Here is a 23633-nt window from a genome sequence, read left to right as displayed (position 1 = left end):
ACAGGGAGAAACCAAAAGCTCTGGTTCAACCTGTTTGTTTAAGATGACTAAGACAGTTCAAATCCACTCATGATGCCCTCTGTAATTAAACAGTGCTTGGCAAAGTATGTAGCTGTCTTACCCCACATGTATAAAACAAATACTTTGCTCCACATACAGTAGCCTACAAATGTCAGAGTGAGAGTCTGACCCCTGCTGCTCTGGAGAAGTACTCCACTGAAAAATAAGTGCACACACTGTTCACTCATTTCAATTAGAGACACATCTTTAAAAATTATTGTGTTTATTTGCTTCTTGTATTTATCTTTTTTTTTTCTTTCAGTTCACACAACATGACTCAAAACATCCATGAAAGTAGCTATATTGTGCTACAAGACAATTGAAAACCAGATATACAATACACCATGATATTCTCATAAACGTCACAGAATTAAATCTGATAAAAGAAAACTAAAAAAAAATAAACATGATAGGTAGAAAAAATACAAATGGTACATGCAAGAGAGGGCGAGCAGTCGACAGGGTTCCAGCTGTGCTCATTTCTTTTTGTCACACATAGCTAATGAAAACTTAAAATGCTAAGACTAGCATTCACCCTAAGAGGAAAAACAATTAAGGACTACATCAATCAATAAACCAAACTACTGTGATGCAGAATCCCTATCCAGGATTTTGGGGTTAGACCAGGAAAGTGACAGCATGAGGGAGGAAAAGGGTGTTTTAAGGTACAGCAGTGAAAGAAAGTGCTGCTTAGATTCAGGATGTCGAGGGAATGAAGATTTCACCTGATAACTCATCACTTATCATCATCATCATCATCATCATCATCAAAGTAACATGCTCAGTTAATTTACAGACCCTCATCAGGACTGTAAATAAGCTAATTTCAAGTTAATCCACAGAGTAAATTAGGGATGAGTTACCATGCAAATGGAAAAATCAGTGTCCATCATCACCCACATTCATAGTGCTGTATCAGTTTCTGTACCTGGTTGTCATCTCTGGTCTGACACACGTATTTCAGTTACAGCACACCAGCATGCTGCCGTGTGCATTTCTATTGCATGGAGTAAAATCAGTGCCATTATTACTTGTATGCGTCTTCTTGAAATAACAAGTGTGAATAAAGTTTTTTAAACTGGTGTTCAGAGATGGTACAACAACACAGCTGTTGTCTTTGAGCATAAAGGAATTTCCCATTTCCCAATTTCCATTTTCCAAGTAATTATGATAGTAATGATACTTAAATGGTAAGTGACTGTTTGTGTTTGTGTCTGCAGTGCACAAAATAAAGTCTCATCCCTGGACTAGTGGGGGAGGATGGATTCAGATCTGCTCTTTCAACAAACGCTCTATAGTTCAGAGACACAGCAATGTAGATATTTGGATAAAGAAAAGTCAAAGGAAATAAAGAAAACATAAAAATACAGAAGAATATAATTAATTCTTGCACCCTATCTGTGTACATTTACTGAAAATCTAACATTTTGGTCACACATCACACAGTTGTGATTTTTATTAATACATTTTATGCTGGCATTGTGTGGACACACACCTGTCTATCATTAGACAACATTCAACTAGGCAAACAAACACTGTGATTCTAGTTTTATATGCAAAAATCTTTAATTACACATCCTCACATACATACTCAATAGAAGCTCGTTCACATGTGTCATCTACCTAAATGCTGTTAAGTAATATCTGCACCAATTTTACTCCATATATATCTCTACGATCCTTTTACACATAACTACCTCATGCAGTTTAGTGAGGATGAAGACGTCTACAGTACTGATTGGTATGTCCACGCTTAAAAAAACGTCCTGAACTGAGAGACAAGACTCGGCCACTCCTTCCGTGCACATAAAGGCAACACCATGAACGTGTGAAGCAATAGTTTTTTAGTGGAGTATAAAAAAATAACAGTATCTTTCTTGACTATAAATCTACATCTGAAGCTCTGAGTACACATTCTCCACATCATGCACAGCTAGTAAGCAGCCATGTGCCAAGTGTGAGATGCAGTTAGGGGCCGGCCATTCAGAAATACATGACTGAGGTCCATTTTAGAGGGATAAAGTGCATCATGTGCCATTCATTTCTCACTTAGCCATTCACTGGGGACACCTGATGGCGGCAGAGGCTTGTCTCTCGGTTCTGTCATGGGTAAACGTTCAAGACGTGTTTGCATATGGATGGATGATACCATAGATGGATAGACAGAGGGAAAGAGAAACTGGGTGTTTCCAATTCCTGTAAGTATGATAGATCCACTCCTCCCATCATCTGTACATATAGGGAGGCACTCTGAGGGTCATGGCTAGCTTTTAATGCCTATGGGTCACTGCCAGGCAGATAATATCTGAGGAGCCTCACTGAATGGCATTTGAAGACAGCGAGCTGAATCAAACTACAATTATTATCTCTCTGCATCATTTTCTAAATTCTCCATGCTTTTGTTCTGTCATTCGAAGACAAACACTCTCGTCTGTCTGAGATCAGTCTCGTCATGCTTAGCTTTTCTCACAAGCTGGAGGAACACGTCTTTATAAGCCTGCTATCTTCAAGACAATCTCCTTTTATATCTGTTATGAGGTGAATTCCCAGAGCTCATGCTGTTATGGTTCAGATTTACCCCCCCCAAAAAAACTGATGAGAAACTAAAACAAATTAGTCAGCTGAAATAGTAACTTGATTGGTTCTTTGGTAATCCACTGAGTGAACAACTAAAGAAGCAATTAGGAGGTGATTTGTTGCTTTTGTGGTAAAATGACATCAACTGCTCCATAAACTAGCACCTTTTGCGTTTTAGCATTGCAGCCCATAAAATGTACACATATTTAGTCTCTGTGTGATTCAACTTATTGCTACAACAAATCGAGAATACAAAGTCGTGTGTGTGTAGCGAGCAGAAAGACGCAGGGCTCCATCTCTACACCTCTCTGGCTGTTTAAACACACTGTTTCTAACATCTTTGCTCCGACTCTAAACACATTTCCTCCTTACACATCTTTAGATCATGTATAGCAGACAAAGATTTAACAACAATCATATTGCAAAAGTACAAACATTTGATAAAAATAACAAATGGTTACATATTTAAAACATACATTAGGAATTCATGACATGGAAAACAAAATAACAGACTGGCATGGCAGGTTAAATGTCTTCCTGCACTAGTGATTGGGTGAAATAATAACACAGGACCAGCACTGTCTCTGGGATCATGCAGTGTAGTTTATCTAACCAGAGGAAGCAATTCATCCATACTGCATTATGTTACACACATGCAGAGATGCTGTGGTGTTTTCTTGTGCTGGTTAAAAAGCCATCGTACAGTGTGTTTCAATCTGAACTGCTACCAACACTGCTGTTTGTGGATTCTTAGTCAGTTAATGCCCTCGAGCACAAGAGGAAGCAGAGGTGTCATAACAAAACGTGCCACTTTAGCGCAGGTATGCACTTTTTTTGTTTAAGTCCACCTTTTTTATTTTTTTGGGAAGTGGCAAAAAATATGAGAAGTTGTCTCCTCCAAAAATCTTCTCACTGTGGCTTTCCATGCGGTGGCATCTTCTTCTTCTGTGTTCTTTGTTTATGTAGGACTGGCAGAGGATGACGTGTGTTCATATGTCAGGTTTGTCACAGTGTATTCTCAATTAATGAGGGAGGGTGAAACAGTGTCACCGTGATGTGCACTCATGTTTCACCAAATATGATTTGGCAGTATAATGGTGAGTGTGTGTGTGTGTGTTTGGGGTGTGTGTAAGTCATCAGACGAACTGAGAGAGGTGCTGGAGGGCAGACGTTACCCAGGAACGTGACCTCCACCACTCTCTCGTCCCTCTCCTTTTCTATATGTCCTTCTTTCTGTCTTTAGCTTGCCCGTTCCATAAGAAAAAAAAACTCATCACGCTCTCCGTTCTTCCTGCAGAGCTAGACGAAAACCTCAGGCTTGCTGCCGTTGTTGATCTTAACAAAGATCTTGGGGTCCTCGTCGCGCTCGTCTCTGAGGCGCTGGAGGTGACGGCTGTGGTAGAGCAGGTAGACGGGCAGGCAGAATCCCAGCATGCTCAGTACCAACAGGCCCACGTTTACCTGAGGTTACAAATAGCAATTAGACCACTGACCTCTGACTAAAACTCATAATACTAGTGCTCAAAAGGTCTAATGTATATTTGTGTCATCTCACCCATAGAGGGTCTCCCTCCAGGGGTCCCACCATGGCCATGAAGAGAGGCTGCTGGAGCAGTGCGAAGAGGGCGCTGATCAGAGACTGCATGCCTGTCAGACTGCCGAACTGCGAGGACGGATACCTGCAGGGGACAAAAACATGTCTGACATGGTGAATTCCAGCAGGGGTCATCACCAACCTTAGAAAAAGTAAGTGAACAGGTGGGAGCAGTTTTAGCTTGAGGCTGTTTATTATGGTTTGGGCAAAGTCCTATTATTCCAGACTATGTAATTTTAGCAGGTAGAGTAAGTATTCATGTACATTACTTAAGTAACACAGCAAAATAAACTGTTTCTGTTTGTACGTCCTGCATTTGTTCTAGTAAAAAAAATTTCATTAAATTTAGTGAAACATGTCCCAGAACCTACAGTCTAATGAGTAGACCTGTCATTTCCAGGTGTCCATATTCCCCTGGAGATACAATCTATTCTGCCGTATTATTTTTTTTTTATCCTTTGAACATATGAGGCACTTACACAGCAGCATAGAGGCCTCCGACTGCCGAGTGGATGAAGCCTCTGACAATAGTGTGCAGGATAAAGGACAAAATCTGAAGAGGAGGAGAAAAAAAGACACATTTTCCATTAAGTACGAGGTCTGTTGCTAGCTCGCCTGTCATGCTGAAAAATGGCTTTCATCTTTGATAAATGAGATTCAGGGAGTAAATAAGATGCAATAGTTCCTGTGTCCAGTAGGTGTCACTAAAGCACTTAGAAATGTCAGCAGCTGCACTGCCTCCTGAATCACTCCGGCCTTAACATCATGTACATCCCTCACTGTCTCCTTCTCTGCAGTATTAACTCTTAGTGTGTGTGTGTGTGTGTGTGTGTACCTGAAGGGGCAGGTTTGAGATGATGCACGTGACTCCAAAGCCAACCAGGAGCAGGTTAGTGAAGATGAAGGCCCTCGTGGCATTGACTATCTTCTGGATCTGTTTGTCCGGGCGACGAGGCTGACCAGGCTCCCTAATAGAACTGAAATATTAGACATACTGTACAGTATTTGTATATTGGAGATATACTGTTTACGTGTCCACCCCTGACCTCTTTGCAGTTTTGTCGTTCTCGTCTTCGCAATCCTTGAGTTTCCAGTCCATGACGTAGCCAATGACGGGAGAGGTGATCAGACACAAGAGCTGGAGCACGCCGAAGATGGACGTGTAGACACTCACTGAAAGAGAGAGATGACAGCACCAACAGAGTTATTATCATGTACCCTGAGGTTTTTAACATGAGGTAAACAGTTCAGAGATGAGGAAAATACACAAGAAAACACGCTGGATCGCGACCACACATTTATTATGTAGTAGTAAAGACAGACAGCTGAGGAGAGAAGGTGAGGAGTGTACAGTAGGTGGTTAAATGTTTGTAGCTTTGGCCTTGGGTCTCTTACCTACTTGCATCCTCTCCACTGCAACAGCAGCATGAAGGCAGCATGACAGCAAAAGAGAAACAGCGAGAGAGGGAAAAGGCAGAAGGAAGACGGAGCAGAGTTAGCAACAAGCAACAAGGTTAGTTTTAGCTGAGCAGAAAGCAGCTGTTGAGGATCGTTTAGTGTCGTAGAGCAGAATGAAAAGACACAAATAACCTTAATAAGGAGAGAACATCCTGTTCAACGGGTCAGATGTTAAAGATAGAAAACAACCAGTGACAGAGCACAACTGTGTTTGAATGTACTGGTTAATCCACTATGTGGCTGCAGCGGTAACACACCTGTGCTGAGGTCTCCATCTGTCAGGGACTCGAGGATGGTGTTCATGGCCCCCATGTAGAAGATGAGGCGCAGCTGGGTTACACACATAGTGATAAGGCTCAGCAAGAAGATGGGACTGAAGATACTCTTCATGAAAGACTGGGCTGCAGAGGAAATGAGAGAGGTCAGGAGAGTCAGTGCTAGATCAAATCAGTTTGTTTATTCCAGACGTCTTATGAAATATGAAAAAATATTGTTTATATTTATGAGAGAGGACATGTCTCTCCTTACTGCCTTTATAAAATACAGTGAGTGTTCATTTGAAAGTAATTATGTTACCCAAACACTGAAACATTACTCAATTTGAACATTCAAGCCTACACAGTCTGCAGGTGAAGCAGCAGCACCTTCATGTACAGTACCGACGATTACAAGCCCACACATGCCTCTAATCCTCTCCTTTCACTCTTTTCACATGACAAAAAACACCAGTGTATTTCCTCCATCTGCCGTTAAGGCGGAGCGAAGAGCTCAACACCTAAATATTCTCTCTGGCGCTCGGGTGTCACGGTAACAAATCCTAACCTGCACGAGAAACTTAGTGACCGAGGAACTCGAAGAAAGGTGGCTGATCATTAATCAAAGCTGTGCATATAAACGGAAAATGGACACAACTGCCCATTTGGTGAAGCACTGCACAAACCAATTAATGGCGAGGGCACAGATGGAGCAGATGGTTTATTACTCAGAGCAACAGGTATCCATCCAAGGCTCAATTAAAGGAATAATCTGGTCATGATTGTAGGGCCGTATAATGCCTTATAAGCACCCAGAAGGAATTATATAAGAATAAAATGTGCATTTTTGGCATTAACTGCTTATATATCTGATCAAAACCTAATATAAAAGCCATATTATCAGCTCAGTGAGACTGATGTCCGCTAACATCAGCTGATTTTTGGAATAGCTGCAGCATTCGAGACACAACCCTTCCCACCTGTGTGTCAGTACAGGTACATGATTCGTGCTTGTTACATACAAAATAAAATGAACGGGAGTAGGTTTGTGTGTCCAGCTGTTATGAAACCAACCATAACCGTACTGACACACTCACAGTTGCACCGGCTGATTCTTTGACCCACAACAATGCTTCTCTAGAGCCGCCTGCCAGCACGACACGACACCCGCTGAGCGGCTTTTCTAAGAACGGGGTCCGAACCAATTCCACGGTCCGTTTGGCACTAAAGGAGCTGAGAGGGGAGTAACCCGACTTCCCCCAGTGGGAGTCCCTGACCCCAGTGCTGGAGCCAGGAGGGCCTGAGGAGGCCTGGAGGTGTGCGGGTAACAGAGGTTAGATTAGTGTGGATGTAGAGCAGAGGTAAAGGGGCCATTTAGGTTGCTTGGGACTAATTGCTGTGTACAGATGTAGGTCATACCCTGAGTTTTTACTGTATGTTCATCAGAGAAAAGAGGCGGGGCTGCTGTTTCCACATAGTCGACGGCTACAAGGAGTTTATGATCTACAACATCTCTTCTTTAAACTCAAAATCTTTGATTGTGACTTTGGCAATATTGAGGAAAAAGTTAAAAACTAAATGGACAATTCATCACGTTTTAAAGTGAGCAGGTTTGTTTCTGTTTCAGACTTACTCTCCTCGTTGGCCTTGCTCTTCACCTCCAGGTCGACGGTGGACAGGCACAGCTTGTTGGCCTCTTGTGTGGCCAGATCTTTGGACAGCTGCTGCTGCTGTTTGATGGAGTTGCCGACGCTGAGCCGGCGCCCCACCTTGTTCACCTGCTGGTAGAACTGCTTCCCAGTGATTTTGTGGTCAAAGCCCAGCCAGCTGAACTTGATCTTCACCCTGAGAAAACGGTGGAGGGAGACGATGAGGAAATGTTATCTTTGAGGAGATGAAGAGGAAAACACAAGGGAAGGAAAACAACATCAGCAGACAGAGAGGAAAAGGGTAAAGACAGGAGGAAACGAGATCCAAGAGAATCTGGATGAGAGCAAAGCTGGCTGATCATCTGGGTTTATGGACTTTCCTGTCTTTGGGGCTCACTTGGCCTCTGCTGCATTACACTGGGATTTACTGTGCACGAGTATGTGGCCATGCATGTCTATGTAATCTTCTATGTGTGTATGTAGAGAAGACATGCAGTCTGGGCTCAGTCCGAATCTATTTAGGTCAGCTAATAGCTTTACAATGGCTGCTTAACGATCATAGCTGGCGTATACAGAAACATCTAAAAGCCTTTCTGTGTGTGCCAGAGCCAGTGTGCATCTATCTTACGTGAAATCCATGTCTTCTGGGCCAGGGAAGGGTTCCAGAGGCCAGTTGACAAAGCAGTTGAAGAAAACAAGGCAGGCACAGCCAGCCCAAACCAGCAGGATGGAGATGAAGGCGGCACCGAGATCATATATCACCTATAGACGTGCAGACGATCAATAAAACATTAGGTGGTTGTAATATTATTCTCTCTTTGAGGAAGAATGACGACAGATGAATGAGTATTTTGGAGCAAATCAAGAATTAGGTGATGAAAATGATCAAATGTTACCTTGATGCCAGGGAAGGTGACAGCAGAGGAGGCATAGGATCCAATCATCAGAGCAATGAAGGTCGACCTCAGGTCTCCAAACATGCTGGGGAGCTGTGGAGAGAGCGGAGAAGATAAACAAGATAAAAAATCACAGCATGATACACAGGAAGCTTGAAAACAGAGTGTACTAAGGTTCAGATGACAGTGGCAGTCTTGACCCATGATTGACATCAGAATATGAAACGAATCACCATGAAACACTTAGACAACCACAACATGCAGAAGAACGGACAGGTCTTAAGACTCTTGAGTTTCACTGTGGAGGCAGTTTATCAACTTGATGGTTTAGTGATGAAACCAGGACATTTCTTTTACCTTTAAGGCCCAGAGAAAAGAGCAAAGAGACAACACATCTGACTTAACATAAAACTATGTGACTTTGTTGTACGTTGTACATCTATCATTTATTTAACTGCAAAAAGATTATTAATTCATTCATTTCTCCTCTGATCAACTTGCACACTGCTCCCTGTTGTCCTATTTTCTCCTCACACAATTCATTAAACCCTATAGAAAAGATCACTCAGTGTGAAATCACCACACACATCCAGACACACTTCCACTTCACCCTAGTACCCTAGATTATTGAGCAGCGATAGGCTCCACCACAAAGTACAAACTGTGCTTTCTACAGCAGAGTGTTCTTGTACTGTTTTTGTTCCAGCATTTGAAGCGATGCAGAGACAGAAAAGGCAGAGGGTCGTCTTGCATAATGACACCCAACTCAAGACGAGAGCACACGATGTTCTCAACTAGTCTAAACAGCCTGTTTCAGGAAGTCGAGCAACGAGCAAACATGTGGCTTAGAGATTCTCCCCGGTGTCACTGTAATGTCTGATATTCATGTCATGTGAACAATCCATGTATGTAGATTTAACAAGAACATGAGGAAATCAAACTCTTAGTCAGCAGCAGCGTGTGAAGTGGTTCCCTGGTGAAGAAGTGGGGGCAGGGAGTTCAAAATGACGACATAATGACGACATAAATAAGGTCACGACTGCACTCAGAATTTCCTCCAGCGGCTCTTTCATTGGCCTCATCTGTCCGTCCACTCGTCCTCCCAGCCGCTGTGGGGTGACCGCAGGGGTGCAGCTCGTTAGGCAGCTACTTGGACCCTCTCACCCCACACAGACATCACTCCCAGATTAACAGGAGCCCTGGGCCGCTGCCATAACTTCCAAATTAACAAAGACTCTGAATTCCTCTCAACCCCATTAAGACACCTTGGAGGAGGAGACTGACAGACCGACAACACTGGGGGTAAAATGAGCGACTTTTGGCCCAGTTGGAAGAGAGGAGACACTTGTGTCCAGCTCAGCAGACTTTATGTGGTCACGACAAACCAAGGCCAACTCGGGATGTCTATGCAGAGTCAACAGGTTCATGTTTCCTGACTATCTCTCTCTCACTTCCCTCCTTCCATCCTTTAGCTTGTGATGACTATTTATTATGTGCCATCTCTTCCACGAGCTCTATTTATAGCACAGGTCTTGGAAAGAAGTGAGTCAACTTTGGAATAAGGGACTGTATGAAAATTATTAGAGGGCTAAGAGGTGCAGAACAATTTTAAATAGCCATTTTTAATCATGTGTAATTTCAACTTGGGAAGATGACAAATCCTACTTGTCATCCTCAGCACGTCAGTAATTTTGTATAGTCCCAGCACACGTACAAAAGAATAAGACCACTGCAGAGTGGTTTAATCAGTCCCTAATCTCTCTGTCATTCACCTCTGCAGTGTCTCTCCCACTAATACACCTGCGTTTGTTTATCTGCTCTGGGAACAGGTTCGTTTGGAAGTAGTCGCACAGTTGCCACTGGCAATGATTCTCGTAAACACATGTGAGTGGGAGAAAAAAACAAGTGAGTGAACGGTGCAGGGCCAGAGGGAAAACCACAGACCATCTGTGTGTGCAGCAGCATGTCCAAACCAGAGTAAAATCCAAGTCTGCTCCTTGTGATTCTGCTGATAAAACACTTGCGTCACACCGGGAGTTTCTCTGGGTTACTGGGTCTGAGTCAAAGTCAGCTGCTGTTCCTTAAAAACATGTCACAAACCAGTCTGGTCCACTAATCATGAAAGAAGAAGTGGGGATTAATGCGTTTAACATTGGTGTGATGAAAAACGTGAGTCAGTGCGTTCAGGGTAAGAGCAGTCGTCCGGCCTGATGAGCAGCAGATAACAGTGTTTTGGTAGCTGGAGTCAATAACACATCAGTCAAGCAGACAGGTGAGTTTGTTACTGTTAAACAGGAGAGGACAAAGAATCTGCAGGAGCAAACAGCAAAAATGTAAACACGATCACATGCTTCTCCTTACAGTACATACATGTGCATAAAGCTCTTCAGCCAAACAGCAGATATTAACCAGTTTGATTTCACCACGCTTAAACGACTGGAAGATGGCGCTAAACAATCAGCCAGTTGATTTATTACAACATGGATATTGTTGCTAGCTACTGAATGATAAATGTGTTTTCAAATTCTGATCGGTGCTAATGTTTAAACAAGAGTTTCCAGCAGGGACCAGTGGTCTGTTTCAACAAAGGAATGTGCTGCCAGTGTTTCCCAGACGTCAGGGTACAGTATGTGATAACATGGTTCCTAATTGAAGACCTTCCCAGTATTTGTTCTTGAAACTTCACTATTTCCTCATCATTAAACACGTGCTTTACAAACCTCTTAACTAATTCTATTAGTGTCTCAATGTGGCAAAGACACAGAGCACATCTACTTTGTTGTTTCTTCCCTCGTTGAATAGCTCTGTTGTTAGCCCTGCAGTCACCGTGTACCCATGCAGAGAGTCAAAAGGTACACACACAGATGGGCTCCGTGTTTGAATAGGCACTAAAGGTCTATTTCAGCTTCAGTCAGCTGATGATAAGAGATCAGGGTTAAGTTGAAGCAGGTGAGGGTTTTGTTTTTGTCTGATACAATCAGATAAATTAAAAATGATGACACAGATCATTCAAAAGACTATGAATAAATGTGTCCAGCACACTTACACAAGAGCTTGTTAATGTCTATATGATCTATATCAAACCACTGATCTTACCTAAACTGCTAATTAGCAGATGATACCTTTGATACTTTAGAGTTTAAACATGGTTAATATTATAGCTGCTCATCATCGGTATGCTATTGTAGCACTGTCACGTGCTGGTATTTCACTCATAGACCTGCCTGGGGTGAGATTTCCCCTGTTTACAGAGTAAAACCTGTTTTTCGCTTGTTGAAACATGTTCTGTTCTGATTTTATCTTGTTTGAGTGATGAATGTTATCAGCACAGACAATGGAAACGAATACTATGTCCCAATAATTTATGAACATGTGCTAAGAAAACAAAAGCAGGTGGTGTTAGTAATGTAGGTTAAGTCTGAACTTTAAAACTGTCATTTTGCACTGTCTTATGATATGATTACTGTAAATGTGCCTCCTGAATGAACTTGAATCTTACAGTATGTCTCTCTAACCGGTTTCTTGTTTAACTTTCCCCTGCCGCTACAGATGTTTCGGCTGTCTTGCACTTTTGCACATATTGAAGAGGTCGCTCTGGATGAGAGTGTGAGCTGAGTGCTGAAAGTGAAAAGGAAAAAAGGCTCAGTGTGAGGCGACAAAAAAAAAAAACCATGCTGAGCCTAAAAACCAGGAGTGGAGAGGGGAGGGAGAAAACTGGACAGAGCCGCTTGAAGAACTGAGAAATGAAATAAGGAAGAGGGTTTGCTGCAGCAAGTGGAAACTTCAGCTGCCTGCTGCTGGATCACTGAGAACCAGCTCTGACCGGTCCTGCCCTGATGCTCTGACTCCACCAAGGCGTAAGATTAGCAAACACCAGCTGATGAACACCAGACCGCATACCTCCATCTACCCGACGTCATGTTTTGCTCCGTCTTTGGAGAGTTTTCTATATTTTGAACTGAAGCCAGTGAACTCTAACACAAAAAGACAGTGTTGTGTGATGATGTGCTGTTCAGTCAGGGCCAAAAGCAGAATATCAGTCCGTTTGTACCAGCCGGTTAGAACCAGCTGAACCAGACATTAATCAAGGTCTGTCTTCAGATAACAACAGGGTTTATCTCTGTTTATCTCTATCGCTTGTGTGAAAGTGTTTCTTTAGCTTTCGACCTGTGATGTCGCTCGTTTCAGACTCTCCTGTGCGATAATAAATGCAGCATCTCTGTCTGAAAAGGATTTACAGTCATCAGAAAAACCTAAAAACAAGATCCAGCCCTGACAGATTCACACAGCTACACAAAAGGCACATGATGTGGTACCAGCGACTGCGGCTCTGTCTCATATTACTCAGCAACTCATGACCTTTGACTTTCATTCATCTTTTTTTTTTGCTCCCCCCACTTCTCCCAAACGTCACTTCATGTCATGTGGTCACATGCAGCAGACAAAGCATTTACTGTAGTTCCTCCATCTCACTCTACCATCTACTTCTTGACTGCATGATAAAAATAGTCAGCCTCATCTCACCACCTTGTTGCTCTCATCCCCTCACTGGGCACAATGAAGTGCTGTGTGCGCGCTTCGTAAATTTCCCACCTAGCAGGAAATTACACCACATTTTTTGGTCAGCCAAATTTAGAAGTTCATTCATTAGAGAACGTTTAGATTCTCAACACCAATTGCCAGTTTGTTGGCAGTTTAGGGCCAGAGGATCAGTCAGCCAGCTAACAGGGCCATAAAAATGTTCCCAGATGGTCTAGTGACACAGAAACAAGGGATTGGAAACGGCGGAAATACACATTACAAGGCATCAGACAGAAAGTAGATCAGGGCAGCGAGCACAGCTTTAAACTACGAGACCAAAAACAGGAAGCGGAGGGGGCTCCGACACGTGCCAAGAGGGGGAGCTGCACGTGCATGGGAATATGTGTATATACTGAATATGAGCATAGAGGTGGTCTGTTTGAGATGGATGTGTAGGAAAGAGGAGACTTCTCTGAAACATGAGACTGTTTACATGCACAGAATAAGAGGAATGAGGAGCAGATAGGGAATTCACCATGCCCTCCCTCCCTCTTCTTCCTCCTCCTCCTCATCTTCTCCTCAGCCTCACTCCCTGTTTTCCATGGAAGGGGCAAAGTGCTGAGTGTGCGTCCACAATGGGAGAATAAGGAAGTGAAGCAAAGAAAGATAAAGAGCAGAACAACAGGATAGAGCCAAACACTCCAGTTCAGTTCTGGTCCAAAGTTAGTGAAGCACACACACATCGGCTGGGTCACCTTGACCTGGGGAGTTTAAATGACCCACGATGCTGCAGGTCCTAAGAATAAAGAGCTGTTTTCTCAAAGTGCAGCAAAACAGAGGAACCAGAGCAAAGCAGCCACACAACCCAAAACCATGTTTGGTTTATGTCTGCAGAATAAACAAAACATTTGTGGAGTCCTGCAGGGGGCTGTAAAGCTCGGCTTACTGCATGTTACAGATGCTCCACAGCTAAAACAACACATATACAGTAGCATACAGTACTCGTGCAAGCACACGTTTTTACAGTTGTGAGCGCAGCTGAAACTGGAGAAGACAAAAACAACCAGGCTGAGCGTAAAGACCGGGAGGCCGGGGTGGGTGAGGGGTTTGCAAACCAGCTGAGCAACTTGTGTGTATATATGTGTGTGTGTGTGTGTGTGTCAGTCAAGGCCCCAGTAGACAGCCTGAATAGGAAACAGCGAAGCATGGGTGTGGAGACACACATGCAAACACACACATTTGGTTCCCCAGCCGCTGCTTCCTGTTTGTGTCCTCAGTGACACTCTGTCTCTGCTCTGCTTTCTGATTAAAGCTGCAAAGACAAATCCACCGCGAGATAACGAGCGATGCAGCGTGTAGAAACTGTATCAGAGCACAAGTCAAACCCTCAAAATGTACCTTTAACACCCAAACAACTGCACATCTGTACACTTGCAATGTCAAGCACACACTCACTGGTGAACCCTGTGTCCTTGTGTGGATGAAATAGTAATGAGACAGCTGTCTTTTTTTTTTTTTTTTTCCTCTCACAGCCAGAGCAGAAAAGCGGGAGTGAATAATAGATCACTAATGCACACTTGCACTCTCACGTGGCCTTTCTTGTGATGCAGCATTTTCTCCGAGATGCTTAATATACCCCACACTGCATTTCTTTCGCCTAATTCCTCCTTTCAGTCTCCCATCACCCTGCTTTCCTCTCATTTCCTGTTTTATCACACGCAGATATTACCACACTCGGCCGATTTGATGATACTGGCTTCATATTAAAACGCAGCTCGGTTATATTTGTGTCTGAGTACTGTGTGGTAGTGAAGCTTTCTTACCGTCAGAGATGTGAAGGTCATGCACATGCCTCCAAACCCATTCATCGCCAACGCAAAGAAAATCAAGATGGACAGGTCTGCGGGAGAAAAAGCACATTAGTGACACAGACTGATGCTCCGACAAGCTCCAACGAGCCTCCATCCACTGCATGTGAAGAGCTACTTACTGTTAGGATCACTCGCTCCATAAGCGATGAGGAGGCAGGAGAAAGCAAAGCAGGCGCTGTCAACACACAAAGCATGAATAATAAGAAGGGATGAAATAAACCAAACAGACCTCATGTCAGATTCATCCTCCAGTCTCACCTGCCCAGAAGCCTCAGCTTCCGTGGTCCATATTTGTCCATTACGATGCCCATGGGAAGGGTGATGGCAGACAGCAGGAAGGAGCCGACGGTGAACGCCAGGTTCAGCATCTCATCCTGGTCCTTGCAGATGGGCCAGCCGTTCATCTCCAGGTACTCCTCCACTGTTCTGTCAGGGATGGACGTGTTGGAGTGGTTGTGACTGGAGCTGTTTTCTGGAGAAAGTGAGAAAAACAAAGGTAGAAAACTTAACTTTAAAGCTGCATGTTGTGCACAACTTTTTACTTCACATTGTAAGTACAGACTCACAGTGTGGTCACTGTGCATTTCAGTTTCAGTTTCAGAATCAGTTTTTGATGAATGTGCATGAGCAATCCTGGGAACTGTCTGGAGATCTGTTGTGCTGCACACAGACCATCATGTTCTGTGCACTAGAGATTATGATTATGAAACAACAACTGAAAAGAGCCTGTTGACTTGTTGATCTAAACTAAATACCTTCTGGGTATTACAAGTGAGCTCATTTCTAATGTTGCTCTTTGAGGCCTGAGCTTCTACATTTACACCACCCTTTCTGAGAGCTGAGCTGCTGATCGAAAAGTCAGCAGACTCATTAAAGGTCACGTAAGTAAACCAGAGGGAAAACAACACAATACTGAGTAAACAGCCACCAGGAATAGCCACATCTGAACCCTGCATGTGCTGAGGGGGCAGCATCCTGCTGAATCACTTGTAAACACAGTCTACTGAGTTCACGTGGAGTCTATTTTAGTCTATCTGCTCTATTAGTGTGTTGCCACTGGCACAACTCTGCTGGTATCAACAGGCAGACAGAGGAAAACAACCCCTCACTCACCTTGACTTGATTTTGTTGAAACTAATTGAGTCAGCAGCTGCTGCATGTGTCATGCGTGGAGGAATGATGGGAAAGCAATAAAGCACTTAATCATCAGTGCTTCTTTTTTTTTTTCAAGCTGCCAGTAAACACAACTGAAACTCGCTGTGTGTTCTTAAAGGGCTGTGTGTGATGTTGGTTTCTGCCCATGTTAAACCAGCTTAAGGTGCAAGAGAAGAGGGAGGAGGTGTTGACGCTGGTCTCTGGGCTGAAAGGAGAATTTAGTTTAGATAAACAACAGGAAAGTATTATGTCATAGGAAATGCATGGCTTAATGAACATGACCAGTGTTGATTTAACACCTGATTGGTGGACTTTTATTAAGAGTCACCCACTTCTACTGTGATGCATTTTATTCAAAGACATCCTAACAGTATAGAGTTAGTTACTGTTGAGTCTATTTAGCTGTTTAGATCTTCCTCCTTAAATGAAGTTTGCCCACTTGTCTTTGTCCTAAAATGGTCAAACACGTCTATCCATCCTTCTAATAAACGACTTGTTGTGCTAAATGCTAACGTCAGCTTGTTTCTATCTCCAGGCACATCTTACCTGGCTAAAATGTCCAAACTAAGTGCACTGGTACCTGATTTCAGAAGCTCTTTGTGATACAAACCCCTCTGTCAATAGATGGATTATGCGCTCCACCTCTCAGGCTGATGTTCGAGGTGAACCGGAGCATTAAGTGCTGACTGTTGGACTAACAGAAGGAAGCAGCATCTGTCCCCAGAGCCGCCCTGACTGCTGACTAATCAAATGGCTGCAGCGACTCTGAGTCAATACAAGGAGAGCCCTGACCACACACACATCCGCAAACACACTGAAGGCTATGAAGCCTGAGTTTATCTCCTCGTGAGTGACACTGTGTTCACCTGCTATCCTTCACAGGGAGTGTCTCTGCCATGTTGACACTGTTTACGTTTGACCAAATTGATTTCCTGATCCCACTCTCTACTCTTTTTGCTAGAAGGACTAAAGGTTTTGTTTCCTTCACTTCCTTCCTGTATCAGTGGTTATCAGCACGTTAAAACAAAGCACCGACACAGGAGGAATCGCAGAGGATGTTAGGAAAAACGCTGACGAACGACACAAGCTGCAGCAGTGTAACAGTGGCCACATCAATAAGCTCACACAGCGGCTCTGCTCCTCCTGATTAGTGGCTGCTGGGAAAAACTGTACTAGATGTTGTTGTTTCCTCATATAACACACTAATGTACATGTGCAGGATTATTAAACTTTCTCACGCTCGATCCGATCCTCCCTCCTCTCCTCTCCATGTTTTTATCTCTGTAAATCATCAGGTCATTCAGCCACTTGATGAAGTTCCTCCACTGTTCTTTGTTTCCTCTACTTGACAATGTGCTGCACCACTCTGAACGTGTTTTTAATAAGAGAGGAGAGAAACATCACACGCTATGAACACTCGTCTCTTAATAGTTTATATGAAACTAAATCACTAAAACACTAAATATCTCTTCTAAGAATGGTTCTTTGTTAGTTTTTCCTTTAAACTGTCACATGTACGACTGAATTATGAGCAGCAGATTAATCTAATCATTCACACATTGTCCGCTCTTCTCTAGTTCTGCTGGACTGTATTTAAGATGCAAAAACAACACAGTAGGGAACAAATTGTTCTCTTTTGATTATATGCTTGTGGACAAACATTACCGGTAATTTATAAAAGTTTATGCTGCCAAAAATATGTAATAAACAAGGTTAATTTTCTCTTGTGAATTAAAGGACAGGTTCGCATTTTTTATAAAAAAGAAACAGCATCTTTGGAAACACAAAGAAGGAAGTTCACAATCAGCTGATTCAAGCAAACTGCAAACAAAATCAGTGTTTATACCAGTGAACAGTGGTGACAGAAGCTACAAAACACATCGTCACAGTTGTGACTGCTGCTGAACAACATGAGCCGTTAACATACAACTTTGACGTCACACTGACCAGTGAAGGCAACGGAAGATGGATTAGAAATCATCATGTGCAGTAAATATAATGTTGTCTTGTTTCTGCAACATAAATATGATTTTTGACAATAGTGCTATTAGATTTGTCAACTCAGCACATTTCTTCACCTCAGTAATTAAGCATAAGCATAGTTTAATGCCACACAGCAGGTCAGAGTGCATAGAAAACAGGGCGGGGACCTGCAGCAAAGTGGCCGGAGTCGGGTCACTGAGGAAGGAGCCGAATCAATGGCAGGAGATTCCTAAACATGACTATGTCAGATAAACATACTGCATTCAATAAAAAAATCAATGGATCATAAGCTTTCATTCACTATCCACTGAAACACAGACTTGCAGTAGTGTTTTAAACTGTGAAAGCAAACAGCGTTGATGCCCTCAGATGCGGCCGTGTGATTGTGTGACTGAATGTGCGAGAGCAATCAAACCATTAAAGAGCCTCACATGCTCAAATTAACCCTGTTAGGCTTTCATCACTGCTCCTTTGTAGGACACAAAGAGAGAAATACAGACAGAGACACAATCACAGGATCAAAGAGGCAAGCGCAGAAACCTTCGTATGTGGAGAATGAAGGGATGAATGGACTCATTCACACGTCGATCTGCTGCTGAGGATGCTGATGACACTTTATTGTTGTTGTTGTGGTTGTGTTTTACCAGACTTTGTTACCAAATCACAGCTGAGAGGAACAATTGTGTGCATCTGATTTCGATTTTCCAGGCTGAAAACTACTAATGAGCCACTGAGTGCATCAGCTCCCTGCATCACCTTTGATCACACAGACCCGAGGACAGAGTCAAGCAATAATAAAATAACCTCCGCTGGTTTGTTGTGCAGGAGAGCTTCACAGCGTCTTTTGAAGCTTGTCCAGAGCTCGCCTGCTGCTGACATATTGACGGAAATCCCAGCTGTTGGGTCAATAAGCGTGTTTGCTTGCACACAGTTAGCTGCTTCTGCTCAGGAAGTGACACCTCAACATTGTGAATTAGAGCTCAGGGGAAAGATGAAGGCTTCTTTTTTTAAAAAGTGAAATCTGTGTGCGTGTGCTTAAATCTCCGTAATTACAGCACACCCAGTCGACTTAAAATGTGTGTTAGTGTCGCAATCAGTCTGTCGAAAGCTTTTCATTTCTCAGCAGCTTTATGAGAGTCAAGGCGTCATCATGTGTAGTCATCCCCATTAACATCCCACAAAATGCTCATTACACTCACTGAATCCAAAATATGCTCATGTTGGTAGCAACAGTAGAACTAGTGCTTAAAGTATGTGGAAACAGTATTAGTGTAAATGAATGATATGGTTTCTGCCAAACAAAATATGTATAATTTACCTCTATTTTATTATATGATACCACAGTTACTACATAAAATAACCACATTAAAGTCTGTGCTACTACTACTACTGTACATATCTTATCACACTCAGCCCACTCAGTTTAAAACTGCATGTACCTTAAGTCCAGTACTGCATGAAATGTACTTAGTTACTTCAGTATCACTAAATTATAGGTGTGAAGCCGGCTCACCTTGTCCGCTGCACAGGTAGGAGTAGAAGCCCTCAGATTTGAGCATGATGAGCAGGGATCCCCAGCCGAGCAGCACAGCAGAGAAGAGCAGGTTCTCGATGACCGCCGTCACCGCCATCCACCAGCGGCGGGAGAAAGCTGTGGCCAGGGTGGGAGCCATGTCGACTGGGTCCGAGTTTACAGGGAGCTGTCCTGACTGGAGGTGAAGGAGGCTGCAGGACAAGACAGAGGGAACAGAGACAAGATGGTGATCAGAAACGTGCAAAGGTGGCTGTCAAACAGCGAAGTACTCACATAAAAAAGTACTCCATTACAAGTTTGGTACCACTTCATATTTTTATATTTTATATTATAGTTTTAAGTTAAGCTCTGTAATTTACTTATCAATACTGCACTAAAAAACTGATTTCTCAGGTCATGTTTCTGAATTAGTTAAACAAGTTCTTAATATTTTTTCTCTTGATAACACTGATGTACAAGTACCTCAAAGTAAATGTACTTATGTGCTGCAGAAGTGAGTGATGCACATCTCATTAGTTGTTTTGATACCTGCAGAAACCTTTTATAACAGTAACTATAAACAGTCTCGATCTCTTGACTCTCTGAGCCCGGACTAAACATATTTCTTTGTCTTTGGCTGATGAAGATGATGAAGATGATGAAGGTAGCAGCCAGAAAACAGCTGCGGCGTTTGAGTGCTGAGAATTATAAACAGTCCCGCCCCCTGATGTTTCTGATTGGCTGGAGTTTTCATCAAGTCGCCTCCTATTGGCTGCCAATGACATAGCTCCGGCAGCAGCTACACGTTGAGGGTCGTGCTGCATTCACACTCTATGTAGGAGGTGGGGAAAATAAGTTTTCAAACAGTCTTTGTTGCTAGAAAATGTTGTTTAGCTTCATTTATTCTATTAAAATACAAACGTAGAGGTTCCAAAAGTGATGCGAGAATCCGCAACTTAAATAAAGCCACATCTCTAAATGTAGATGTCATTAAACTGCATTTTAGTTTGTTGATATGAATACTTCAATAGGACATGACTACTTGTCATATTTGTACTTGTTCGTTTGAATAAATAAACAGATGTTTCATCTACCTGTGTGTGTGGATTATGACAAAGATAATGGAAACTACTACGATGTGTTGGTATAATGAATAAATAAACTGATCTGCACGTGAATGCCGCACGGGATCCATCCGGTTCGAACCGGTGCGGCGCGAGATTCTCGGCGTCCTCTGGTTGTTTATTACTAATTATAATAAACATCAGTCAGTAGGTAAATCAAGTCATGTCATTAAGTGGAAGACGTTAAGATACTAATTAAAAAATATATATAAAAAATGTCCCACCTACATGGATCAGAACACATTTCCGCTTTGTTACATACAGAAGTTAAAACTAATAACCTGATGGGAACAGTGAAGAAATAATGAACTATTTGATTGTCTAATTTGTAAACTGTTCCCATTTTACATGGAAAACGAACAAACACGACCTGACGTGAATGCACATTAGGAAACTATCATCGCAGGTATTTTGCTTTTCCTCTCATACACAACTGTTGTCTTGATGTGTACATAAAAAATACTGGAAACCCAAGTTGTCCTTTATCTCCATTCTTATCTCCGTGTTTCCATTCTGCATGGCTGTTTTTGTATAAGCACAAACTTGATGTCACTCATCGCCCCCCCATCCCCGAGGACCCCGGAACACGACCAGCGTGACAAACCAAACTCCATTTGGATTTTGGCTGTTTTTAGCAGCAGGTCTGCACATCATCGCACTGAGAACAATAACACAAAGTATAGTGCGGTGAATCATGAGCAGCGCTGGAAACTGGTCTGAACTGGACTGAAATCATCCGCACAATACACCCCCACCCCCCCTCCACCCCCCTCCACCCCCCAGCCCCAAGCTGCATTTGCGTCAAGTTTGCAGGAGCACACCACAGATGTTCCGGTTGTTGGTGTCAAAATAAAACACAACAAGGTTCACTACTGTACTCCTCTGGCTTAAATGTCCGTGCTGCCTTTATTTTGAAGACAACACCTCTTCTCTTCCGGCAGTCTACTGGTTGTTTTGCACTAACTTGCTGCACTTCCACCCAAGAGGCGCTCAGCTGTTCAGTATCAACAACAGCACATAGGAAATACCATCATGCTGCTGAAACAAAGACAGTAAACTAGAGGACAGTGCGTCCGGATACACGCACCTTTGCTTTTAATAAGCTTCATCACAGCTGATGCTGTGAGATCAAACTGGGTTTTCTTTTTTAGAAATTAAATGACAACTTCTCCGCAGCGTACGAGCAAAAATAAAGGGAAGCGGAAACAATCAGCTGTTGTTGAGATTAGATCTAAACGCCTCTGTGTGTTTTGTAGTGAGGTTTGACAGGATTGATCCTCTCAGGGAAGGATTTAGTTGATAATCACTGACAGACCTGAAGTTGAGAGACGCTGACACAGTTTCTGTTATTTCTCTGTAAACATCAAACGACACTCTGACAGCAGAAAAAGGCTAAAAATGAAGGAAACACTTCGCTGCAGGAGGATGCTGGTGATGTGTTATGTCACCAGGAGATGGTGATCCCTCCTGTGGAGCATGCAACAACATGAGTCAGCCTCTCCTCCGGTCTGGACCATCCCTGGTGCGCACAGCCTACCTGAGTCTGTGGATTCAGGGCCAATGGATCCGCTTCGTCCTCAGTCAAATCCGCCTGTGCAGGACCAAATATCCTTCAACAACAAGCACACAGAGCATCTGGAGAAATTCATAAGCAGGGTGTCTCTGTAGTTACTTTCGATCACTATTTCCCCACTCATCCCTCATTACCGCCGTCTTATAGCAGCGGCTGCAGCCGTGCACAAACAACAGCGCCTCCCTATTGGTCCGCAGCTGAGCTAGAGACCCGGCAGAGCCAATCACAGAGCAGCAGAACTACATGTGTGCTGTTTCTCAACACTAGAATATTGTTTGGAAAACAGCTCGTTCAGGTATGTGTGGACACACAGACCTGAACAGCTGATAATTATACTGCAAAACAGCTGTTCCTGTGGAGCGGGAACAGTGCAGGAAATATGACACACACACTTTTAATTTAATGCAATCATGCAGCTATAATAAATATAATAAAAATAGAATTACAAGCCAATAAACCCGCAGTGCACACGTTAACACAAAGATGGTGTTGATGTTTACTATCATACTCAGTGTAATTAAAGAAAAAGGTTCATTTTGGATGCAGCTGAACTATTTCTGCTCTAAAACGCCACTTTCTGTGTTTAAGCAGAGACTGAAAGTCTCAAAACTCTGAGTAGATCTGAGTTTAGTTTGAGCCTCAATGAGCCATAATTGTTGTTTTCAGTGTAACAAATGTCTGTAACTGCACCTGCAGTATTCAGCTATTTGAGCTATAAACCCTCCAATCAGTTAGTGAGTCACTGTTTGTGCCCAGCTTCATGTCTAAAATGCAATTCTTAGAAGTACATGAGAGGAGATTTCACATGGTCCAGCGAGAACAGGAATAAAGAATAATTCAAAGCAGGGGCGACACCTGCTGGCTGCTCCAAGCCAGGACCCCGAAGGACTGAGTCCTGATGAACAAGTTATAAAGTTCAGATTCTGCTAAAAGTAAGAACACTAGAGGAAAAATGCACATATACAAGTAAATGTTCTGCATAACTATTAGAAAAATGTATTTTAAAGTAGAAAAATAAAAACACCTGAAATGTATGTTAACATTTAAGCAGCATTTTAATGTTGAAGCTATTTTTCCTGGGTTATATCTAACATTTTAAGTAAACATCTTCATTTTTTCCTAATAGTCATGCTACCAGAATACATATGTCATCTTTAATTTATAATGGTTACAACAAAAAGTGGCACCTACAACAATATCATGGTTGATTATTTGAATAATATGTTAAAATCAGGTCTAAAGGGGGGAACACCTTTGTTAAGTACACCAAATACAGTACATGTATGTGGAGCTGAGTTCAGGCTACATGTACATAACATAACAAAGGCGGTGGTTGTTTTAACTAGGCCAAGAAGAATAAAGCCTATTAACGTTTTAATTCAAGGATGTAGTCTTTAGCAGTGTG

The 23633-nt window shown here is 42.8% G+C and overlaps 1 protein-coding gene across 2 annotated transcripts; it reads right to left on the bottom strand.

Moving 5' to 3' along the window:
- Positions 1–266: 266 nt before the first annotated feature.
- Positions 267–22361, bottom strand: LOC113174126 (large neutral amino acids transporter small subunit 4-like). Of its 2 annotated transcripts, XM_026377847.1 has the most exons (14): positions 22193–22361; positions 19532–19743; positions 15139–15352; positions 15000–15055; positions 14833–14909; positions 8489–8581; positions 8221–8354; positions 7577–7788; positions 5947–6090; positions 5278–5404; positions 5067–5199; positions 4711–4784; positions 4193–4316; positions 3937–4098 (listed from the first exon to the last, which is right to left on the bottom strand). In XM_026377847.1, exons 2-14 carry the CDS (start codon positions 19689–19691, stop codon positions 3937–3939), a joined length of 1710 nt encoding a protein of 569 aa, XP_026233632.1. In that variant the 5' UTR covers positions 19692–19743; positions 22193–22361. The 2 variants fall into 2 exon arrangements, with proteins under 2 accessions (XP_026233641.1, XP_026233632.1); XM_026377856.1 differs by lacking the exon at positions 22193–22361 and having other exon boundaries at positions 267–4098; positions 19532–19691.
- Between the last annotated feature and the right edge of the window lie 1272 nt (positions 22362–23633).

Source organism: Anabas testudineus, chromosome 13 (genome assembly GCF_900324465.2).
Source record: "Anabas testudineus chromosome 13, fAnaTes1.2, whole genome shotgun sequence".
Classification (NCBI taxonomy): domain Eukaryota; kingdom Metazoa; phylum Chordata; class Actinopteri; order Anabantiformes; family Anabantidae; genus Anabas; species Anabas testudineus.
Note: the sequence above shows the minus strand (reverse complement) of the source record. Positions and strands in the feature narration are given on the sequence as shown.